The sequence below is a fragment of the Ictalurus punctatus genome, chromosome 5 (genome assembly GCF_001660625.3).
Source record: "Ictalurus punctatus breed USDA103 chromosome 5, Coco_2.0, whole genome shotgun sequence".
In the NCBI taxonomy this organism is placed as follows: Eukaryota; Metazoa; Chordata; class Actinopteri; order Siluriformes; family Ictaluridae; genus Ictalurus; species Ictalurus punctatus.
This window is the reverse complement of record NC_030420.2, coordinates 9829263-9839817: the sequence shown is the minus strand read 5'-3', so window position 1 is coordinate 9839817 and position 10555 is coordinate 9829263. Positions and strand designations below refer to the sequence as shown.

Sequence of the window (10555 nt, the reverse complement as noted above, 5' to 3'; positions counted from 1 at the left end):
ACGTTTTGGGAGAATATTTAAATGTACTTATTTATTTTTAAGATATTGTGAACCTGTGGTAAATTTTCTTTGTAATATGAAACCTCTGTTCATAGCCGTCCTTCCATCCATCTTCTATACCACTTATCCTTCCTTCAGGGTCACAGGAAACCTGTAGCCTATACCAGGGAGCATCGGGCACAAGGCGGGGTACACCCTGGACAGGGTGCCAATCCATCGCAGGGCACACTCACATACACATTCACACACCCATTCATATACTACAGACACTTTGGACATGACAATCATGCATGTCTTTGGACTGGGGGAGGAAACCGGAGTACCCAGAGGAAATCCCCGCAGCACGGGGAGAACATGCAAACTCCACACACACAGGGCCATGGGAATTGAACCCCCAACCCTGGAGGTGTGAGGTGAACATGCTAACCACTAAGCCACCGTGCACCCCTCGATTCATAGCCATTTTTGTTTATTTAGTTTTGTACAGACAAAAATGCACAGGAATCATTTCAATAATAATTTTTCTTCATTAAATTTTTGTTCAAAATATTCTGATAATCGAATCAAAAAGAAATGATGAAGTCAAGATAGTGGATTGAATCGAATTATGACCAGAGTGTACCATTACACCCCTAAGAGCTCAGGATCGAAAAAAGGACCTTGAATCTTTAGGATATAGTATTTGGCTCAGACATTGCCTGCACAGATTTACACCCTGATTTGGGGTAGAATCTTACCCAAGCCCCATAAAACAAATAAAAAAAAATATATATATATATTTTTTTTAATTTTAGTTACAAATGCCCACATCCAGCAAAAGGAGAGACAGATATCAGAATCATAAAGCCAGCATGGCCAATTGGACTCTTTGTGTGGAGCATTTATGTACTAATGCCCACTAGTGTCCTGCCTGTTTCACACTAACCCTAGACAGTATGCACTCAGTATTGTCTCCCCTGATAATCAGTGATCCTGATGATCCAGGTACTGCTGTCCTATTATATGCTTTACCTCCTCTATAACTGAGTCTTCCAACATTACACTGAAATCAGCAACTACTGGCTGGATTTGGTGCATAGCCCAATTCCCAAGGTACTTTCTTTTTTCTTCTGGAACCAAAGACATTGGCAAGTCCTGATCTATGTATAAGGTGTATGTGGCAGCCATGGTAATGCACCAAAGTATTGTAGGGCATAGACTTATTACTGAAAGAGGTGAGGCACCTCTATCAGACATGGTTACCTACACGTCCAGCCTCCTCCCTTGGGCTGGAGGCTGTAAGAGCTCCACCTTACTAGCCTAAGCAGGATGCCAAAAAAAAAAAAAGTTTCTCTGAAAACTTCCTTTTTGCTAGTGATCACTTCAGCAACAAGAGCGGAATTGCATGCTGTGGTGATAAGCTCACTGGCTAGATGATTCTGGAGTGACTTTGTGGTTGAAGTCGGGATTCCTGCCCAAGGTAATACCAACCATTTTCAATGCTTTCAATAAAGGTGAGACTACAGAGCAATTCTTGTTGTGCCTGGTGCGTGCCTTTTGGTATGATTTAGATTATTCTATTATTCTATTTGCAGACCAACTGTTCATCTTCCATTGAGCAAAGACACAGGGGCACTGTGGTCCATACAGAGGCTGGCTCACTGGTTGGTGAATGTCATTACCATGGCCTATTGATGGGCTGGATGCACAACACCTACTGTGACATATGCCACTCTACAAGGAGTGTGTCCTAAAGAATGGCATTATGTAGAGGCATGCCGAATTTAGGAAGTTTGTGCTGCTGCTACCTGGGCATCACTATGCAATTTCTCTAGGTTCTACAAGGATAACTTTGCCCCTGGCTTGCTTGCTTAGTATACAAGTGTTTCATGTTTCATGTGAGAGGGGTTTTCGATGGTGTATAATCTACATTCATACAATATACATGCATTGATATATCAGCTTACCAGCTTTTGCATTTACATTTATTTAAAGTATTTAATAAACAAACTGTACCAGTAACCCACAGTGTCTGTGTGAGATGCCTGAGAAAACCATAGCCATAGCACAATGAGCAAATGTTAATCATTTATGTAATTTGTGTAACTAATGTGACTGTGTCTAAAAGTTATTTGCATCAAATTGTGTTTATAGATGCACCATGTGTTGGACTTTTGTGAACATCAGTGAATACATTTAGCTGATGTAGGGCTTTTAATCTCTATAATTATTGTTCTACTGTGCATAAAATAGATATCATCCAAAGCTATTAGTTTCTGATGGCCTATATACTTTCAAAGCAACTCCATTTAAATCCCAGCTGTCATTCTGTCTTCTCTTCTTTTATCCTCTCATCTTTGACGTAGTTCATATATAATCTTCCCCAGTCTGGCATATTCCTAGTATAGGCATACATATTACTAGGAAATGTCTAAAGAACAATGATCTTAGTCACAAGTAGTGTTGATGTGGTTTTAAAATATAAAAATGCAATGAAAATTAAAGATCCAGTATGACGTGGGCAAAATATGTCATCAGCAATGTCTCATAACCTATGTGAAACTTCAGAAGCGAAAGAACAAAATGTAGCAAAATGTCTTATCCATTTACCACTCTTTTTTGTTAAGTAGATAGAATGCAAAAGGATTATACAAATCTCCTAAAAAAAAAACTACAAACCAGCTTTTTTCCCTTTGTAATTGATTTTTCTTCCTTCTTTCCACAGAGAATGATAAAGCAATCAAGAAGAGTGCAGTCATAGATCTCGCAAAGAATAAGCTGGTAGAATAATTCCATGGACAATCCGGATCTAAGGATTTTCTCTGCATATGTCACTTATGCTTAAAAGCCATTTTTAGTGGAGCAGTTCTCCATAAAACCAAGGATGGATCCCAATATGACCTCGTCAGTGTAAGCTTATTATGGAAGTGGCTGAGAAACCCTGAACAACCAGATCTTTCTTCAGCTTCTTTGTTGTGAATCAAAAAAAAAATGGCATCCATTAATCTATTCAACTTTTCAGAGACTGACACAATGCATCTCGGCTCAGTAAATGATCACATCATGCCAAGAATAGGCTACACCATTTTGTCAATAATTATGGCTTTGTCCTCCACTTTTGGCATCATCTTGAATATGGTGGTGATTATTGTGACAGTGCGGTACAAACAACTGCGTCAGCCACTAAACTATGCTCTGGTTAATCTAGCAGTGGCTGATCTTGGTTGTGCTGTGTTTGGGGGGCTACTCACAGCAGTCACCAATGCCATGGGCTACTTCAGTCTTGGCAGGGTAGGATGTGTTTTGGAAGGATTTGCTGTTGCCTTCTTTGGTAAGTCTCTCCTCTAAAGCTCTGTTTTTCCTGAGTACTATATTTGAGATACAGTACTGTGCTAATGTTTTTGACAAAGTGCAAACATCATGACAATAATCACTAGATCTTGTTATACTGTACCTCTGCCAGGTATTGCTGGTTTGTGCTCGGTCGCAGTTATTGCTGTTGACCGCTACATGGTAGTATGCAGACCATTAGGTGCAGTGATGTTCCAAACCAAACATGCCCTGGCAGGCGTGGTTTTTTCCTGGGTCTGGTCCTTCATATGGAACACGCCACCACTGTTTGGATGGGGCAGTTACCAGCTGGAGGGTGTGATGACCTCCTGTGCTCCCAACTGGTACAGCAGAGACCCAGTCAATGTCTCCTATATCCTGTGCTACTTCATGCTCTGTTTTGCGCTGCCTTTTGCCACCATTATCTTCTCTTACATGCACCTCCTTCATACCTTATGGCAGGTAGGTATAATTTTCAACTTAAAATAAGACAATTCCTTAACAGCCAAAGAAGTATAAGACTTTTGCTTATGTTGATTGAATGAGTTTCTCACATTTAACAGTGGCAATACAAAGACTAATATTTTTCTTTTACTAAAGTAAATTGGTGAAAATCTATATTCAGAAACATTGACTCCAGTTTCTATTAATACAGAATAATCTAATTTCATTATAATACAGTTTGGTTTAGAATTGATTGTTGGATTTTTGTAAGTAACTGTTGAAAGATAAGATTATTAAGCCCAAATGAAGAAGGTAATTTATTGGATCGTAATGTATTTGTTAAATGGAAGGGGATTATCCCATTTCCTTCTATTTTTCTTGTTCCATCCTAGGTGGCTAAGTTGCAAGTGGCAGACAGTGGAAGCACGGCCAAGGTTGAGGTTCAAGTGGCCCGTATGGTGGTCATCATGGTCATGGCCTTTTTGCTTACATGGCTGCCATATGCAGCCTTTGCCCTGACTGTGATCATTGATTCAAACATCTATATCAACCCAGTGATTGGCACAATACCCGCATACCTGGCCAAGAGCAGCACTGTCTTTAACCCCATCATTTATATTTTCATGAACAGACAGGTGAGTAAAAAAATCTAAATCACAGCTTGCAATTTGAATTTACAGGAGTCATTTTTGGAGATATATAGACACAGAAGTCTAAAAGTGTCACAGAAGTCTAAAAGTCTATCAGTGCTTCAGTTTTACTTGAATTGTTTACAGGACCATTTCTTAATCTTAGGGGGCTCTAACCAATAATTTACTCAGAGGCCCCCCACCCATACCAATCATATTATTTTATATGAAACAATAATTTATTATCTTGGATGAGAGAAAACAGTTTAACAAACAATAAAATAAATCCATCTGAAAAAGAACTACACTGATGAGAATGCATTAATAATTCATGGCATCAGTAAATGAAATTTCAATAACAGGATTTGAAAACAGAATAGACTAAATTGACATATGATGTTGGTCTGAGTAACATTCTATAATACATTTCTTACAGCAGTAACAACAATAACAGTTTAGAAAATCATCAACAGTTTCCAAATTCATGACCAATATTTTCTACAATTCAATACGAACAGATCAATAAATAATAATCAAATAATACACCCTCCATTCAGAAAAAGTTGGGACAGTATGGAAAATGTTAATAAAAACAAAAAGGAATGATTTGTAAATGTACTTTGACTTGTATTTAAACAAAAAACATAAAAACAAGGTATTTTATGTTTTACCTAATTAACTGCATAGTTGTTGTTGTTTTTTTAAAAAAAAGATAAACATTTATTTTTAAATTGATGCTTGCAACATATTCCAAAAAAGTTGGGACAGGGGCAGTGTAGGACTAATAGCAATGTGACAAGTTGAAATAAGAAGGTGATATGAAACAGATGAGGCAATCTTCTAATCATAGTACATAAGGAGCCTCCAAAAAAGGTCTAGTTCTTCAAGACATTCCCAAAAGACAAATCGGTAGGATTTTGGGCATTTCACCTTCTAGGGTTCACAATATAATTAAAAGATTCAAGGACTCTGGTCAAATCTTGGTGCGTAAAGGGCAAGGATGAAAACCACTTATGAATTCTCATGCTTTCCAATCACTGAGATGTCACTGTCTTAAAAACCGTCAAGAGTCTGTAATGGATACCCTGACATGGGCTTGGGAATACTTTGGTAAACCTTTATCAGTCAACATCATTCGCCAATGCATCCACAGATGCAAGTTAAGGCTTTACTATGCAAAGCAGAAGTTATACATCAACACTGTCCAGAAGCACCAACGACTTCTCTGGGCTCTGTCTCATTTGAGCTGTTGTGTTCTCCAGGCCAAGACCACCCAAGCTGTTATCAGCATCAGGTCAAAAGCCAGCATCTGTCATAGTATGCGGGTGTGTCAGTGATAACTTGCACATCTGTGAGGGCACCATTAATGCAGAAAGATATGTACACATTTTGGAGCAACACGTGCTGCCATCCAGAGAAGGATAATGCCAAACCACATTCTGCCCGGATTACAAGCGCAAGGTTGCGTAAGCAGAGAGTGCGGGTGCTAGCATAGCCTGCCTGCAGTCCTGACCTGTCTCCAATTGAGAATATGTGGTGCATTATGAAGTGCAAAATAAAGCAACGAAGGCCGAGTACAGTTGCGCAGCTGAAGAAATGCATAATGCATGAATGGGGGAAAATTCTGCTTGCTAAACTTAACCAACTGGTGTCTTCAGTGCCCAAACACTTTACATTTTATGGCATTTGGCAGACATCCTTATCCAGAGCAACTTACATTTATCTCATTTATACATCTGAGTAGTTGAGGATTAAGGGCCTTGCTCAAGGGCCCAACAGTGCCAGCTTGGCAGTGCTAGGATTTGAATTCATGACGTTTTGATCAGCCTAATGTCTAACCACTGAGCTACCACTGCCCACACACTTAATAAGTGTAACGTTACACAGTGGTAAACTGTCGACTGTCCCAATTTTTTTAGAGTGCATTGCAGATATGAGATTTTAAATGTAAATTTTCAAATATAAATTAAATTCACATAGTAACTCATCAAATAATGTGCTAATAATGTCTCCCTTTCAAAGTGAACTCAATGTTGCGCGAGCTTCACGCTGTGGGACGTGTCCTCGCGCGTGACCAACATCTGAAGTTTGTGTAACATCATGCCGTGATCAGGTGACTGATCAGGCAATTAAGGGTGTCACTTGATATAAAATGGCACCCTGAACTCTTTGTCATATTCCTCTAAGCATTTCTGAACAATTTTTGCAGTGTGGCAGGGCACATTATCCTGCTGAAAGAGGCCACAGCCATTTCGGAATACCCTTGCCATGAAAAGATGCACTTGGTCTGCAACAGTAACTACGTTTACATGGACAGCAGTAATCTAATTATTGACCTTATTCTGAGTAAGACGATATTGTGGTTAAGGTGTTTACATGAGTCGCTTTTAGAATACTCCTTTCATGTTCCTGTTTTGCATGTTATAGAACATAGTATGTTTAACAACACACGTCATTACGTCACCGCGCCACGCCGTCTGAGGTTCCCTCCAGAATTTCACGTATCAACATACAGTTCATCTTCGTTATGGTACAGTATACAATTTTGGGTGTTTTTATGTAAAAATTTTACGAACGCTTCAAGTGCGGTTAATTATTTGTCATGCTGTACCTGCAGATAGACGACTGCTTGAAGACATGGGCTGCATCCCAAACTGCGTCCTTACCTACTATATAGTAGCTGAGATACATGTATTTACTATATACATGTATTTCACGTACTATATAGTAGGCAAGTATGCGGTTTCGGACGCAGCCATGCTTTCTTGTTTGCCGTAAAATGGTTGAGCACTGCCATGTGTGATCATGTCCTGTCGCAAAATGCGGTGAAAACTTTCACACGACGTTAATAATGGGATTAAGGTGTTTACATGTCTGTAATACATGTTGATAATGCGACTAAAACAGGAGTACTCCACACGACTTAATTTGATTTGTGCTTACTTCGAGTATGACCTTAATCGGATTAAGGTAATTAAAAATTGCTGTTTACATGGCAGTTTCTTAATCAGAGTATTGTCTTAATCGGGTTAATATTGGATTATGATGTAAAAGGAAATGTAATTCATCAGACCAAGCTACCTCCTTCTATTGCTCCATGGTCTAGTTCTGATGCTCATGTGCCCATTTTACAGTGCTTTTGATGGTGGACAAGGGTCACCATATGGTCTGTGGCTATGCAGCCGCATAACTGCAATGCACTGTTTGTTCTGACACCATTCTATTATAGCCAGCATTAACCTTTTCAGCAATTTGTGCTACAGTCTTACAGTAGGCTAGTCTTTGCACCCCATGCACATCAATGAGCCTTCGGAGAAGGCTGTTCTTAATTTTTTCATTTTAATTACAAAAAGCAGAAGCATGATAGCCACCAAAGTGACTAAATTCAATTAATTAATGTTCATTTTTTACCAGTGTTTTGGATGCATCTGCATCGTCGATTCTTTATGATCTTCTGCCATTAGTTACCTTATTTTGTAATTTAAATTGCAGTTACTATTCTTTTCACACCACTAAGAGGTGCCCTATGACTGCCTGATACATAAACCTTTTCAACAAATAACAGTAGGGTTCTTTTTTGCATCTCTACTTTAAAAAGGATGGGGATCTCTTGTGGTCCGGGTGCCCTAAGCAACCACTTTAGCACAAAATGGCGCTGATTATGTGTATGGTTGTACTGTAGTTGGTTTTGAAGGCTTTTCTTTTGCAAAATCACAAATGAACCTAATCACACACTCTAAAAACAAATGTTTAGGCTCAACAAAAAAAAATCAGTGAAACAGTTTGCATCAATCTCTTTGAGTTATCACAACTTCTAATGAAATTAAGTTCAACCAACAAACTATATTGAGTTAGAGAAATTATCTTTTCCTCTACAATCAAATGTATTTTCAATGAACACTTAATTAATCATTTGTATAAACACATATTTTATATTAATAGTTTTTTAGTTGATTACTCATAAAAAATTATTTTTTTCACATTATTTAAAAGGAATTTAAGTGTTATGTACTTAATTACCATATTTTTTAAAGTTTTCAATCACTTTAAAAATTACGATGCTCCGATTAGATTTTCTCCAGTAGAATGCAGCCTTTTAGACCAGGAAAATTATTAACTTTAAGTTGTATAACAATAGTAACTAAAATTCAGTGTCATTTACAATACAAATATCATACCTAACATCTCAGCAGGTTTTATAGACATAAAAGCACTGAATGAAATGAGTAATATAGACAAAAAAGAAACACTCTGCGTATAATACTTTTATCCCTCTCATAGAACTATCCACAGTCCAAAGGCTGCTAATATTGGTCAAAGAGCAAATTGACTACAGTGGAGCTAGAAGGCTATGTATGTGAAGGACAAAAGATTTGACAAAAGATTTAAATTTTATTTATTTTTTTTTTTTAATGTGCCAGTACATTTAAATTAGATTACACAATGTAGTTGACAGTACATGAATAAGTAGAAATTTAATCATGCTTTTCCTTCCTGTAGTACAAATGAAAAGCCCTCTCTAGATGAGCAGATTTGTCAAATGAAACTATCATTCTAATCCACTGCTATGGTAAACTAAAGAGTAGAAATTCAAATTACACTGCTAAATATGACTAGCATTAGTTACATGTAGTAGTACAATATAGTCCATCATCTGTATTAGCAGGTGTAGCCTAACCATTTAACATGCCTGGACAAATTTAGACAGTTAAGACTGTGTTAGAGGACTACAGCAATGAATTTGAACATATTCTCAATTGGGATATGAACAATAGTTGACTCATGTATAGAGTAAGGGAGGGGACTTCCTGAACTGAAGGTGGAGAAAAATTAAGTTATCAAGCCAATTTCATTAAGTTACTACAACTTTAATATTGTTTTAAAACAATAATGCAGAAATTTCAGTTTAAATAACACACAATATTAAGTTGATGTAATTATCAACATTATTATGTCAACACAACTCACCAAAATAATGTTTGCAACTTAAAATATTTAATTAAATCAATAAATTTTCATTTTTATCTTGCAACCACACATTTAATTAAGTTGTGGTAATAGATCCTCTGAATTACTTTTTAGAGTGCAGATGAAAAGGCACATACAGGATTTAGACTCTTAATTATGAATGAGGAAAATAAGTCTGTCAGTTGTGGAATTGCAGTAATCTCTTGAAAACATGCAACAATTTCACGTTCATCTTCAAACTGATATGCAGAATACTGGCAATTTATATATTTTGAACACCAGATTTACCACATGATGTATAAGTGATTTGCCTAAATGTGATCTTTGCTCTTAAATATTTGCAACATACCTAGTATCTTACAGAAAGATACATTTATGATGTACTACTTTCTACCAAGTAAATAATGACTTACAGCGTATTATTACCTTCGGATTATCTTGCTTACATGTAAGTGTAATGAAAAGGGGGTAATTTAATGTCATGTATGTACATCTTTGATCATAATTCACTTGAACTCAACAAAATACAGAGTAATAGGCACTGGTTATTAATATTTAAACTATTTCTTTCCCTCTTGTCCTTCTCTTGCAGTTCAGGGACTATGCTTTGCCTTGTCTTTTATGTGGAAAAAACCCTTGGGCAGCCAAAGAAGGACGAGACTCAGACATCAATACATTAACTACTACAGTCAGCAAGAACACCTCAGTGTCACCATTATAACCATAAGTATCACCGTATCATAACCTAAAAAACGGGTGTTTCAAATATTCAGTAATTTTCTTTTCTATGTGTATAATATTTGTGAATATTTCACAGTGTAATTTAGTTCTGGAATTTATTTTGTCTGGATATTTTATTTTTGCTGAATGGTATAGTTTAAAGACATAGTCTGTAAGGTATGTCTGGATTCATAGAATACAACATATATTATTTTTTAAGCTTATCCTGCTACATTTTATCAGAAATTGACAAATAAAGCATTGTTATGATCCTTTATCTTTGGAATTCTGTCACTTTTTTCACAAATTAAGTGAGATATGTACTTGCCATGGTTAGCTACTAAATAAGCTGATTTTCACTATATAAACAGCTTCAGCTGTGTTATCACCAGCCACACTATAGCTTTGGGCTCAGGCAGCTGATGTCTTGCCTATCTGCAGGCCAGGGATAGCCACTAGCAAGGAATCAGCTGTCTTTGCACTGA

General features: G+C 37.1%; 1 protein-coding gene across 1 annotated transcript; it reads left to right on the top strand.

Annotated features, from left to right (window-relative positions):
• Positions 1-2970: 2970 nt before the first annotated feature.
• Positions 2971-10336, top strand: parapinopsina (parapinopsin a; the record flags this gene model as incomplete). Its single annotated transcript, NM_001200073.1, is given in 4 exon segments — positions 2971-3310; positions 3443-3771; positions 4146-4388; positions 9943-10336. Coding segments are annotated over 4 exon segments (1041 nt in total).
• Between the last annotated feature and the right edge of the window lie 219 nt (positions 10337-10555).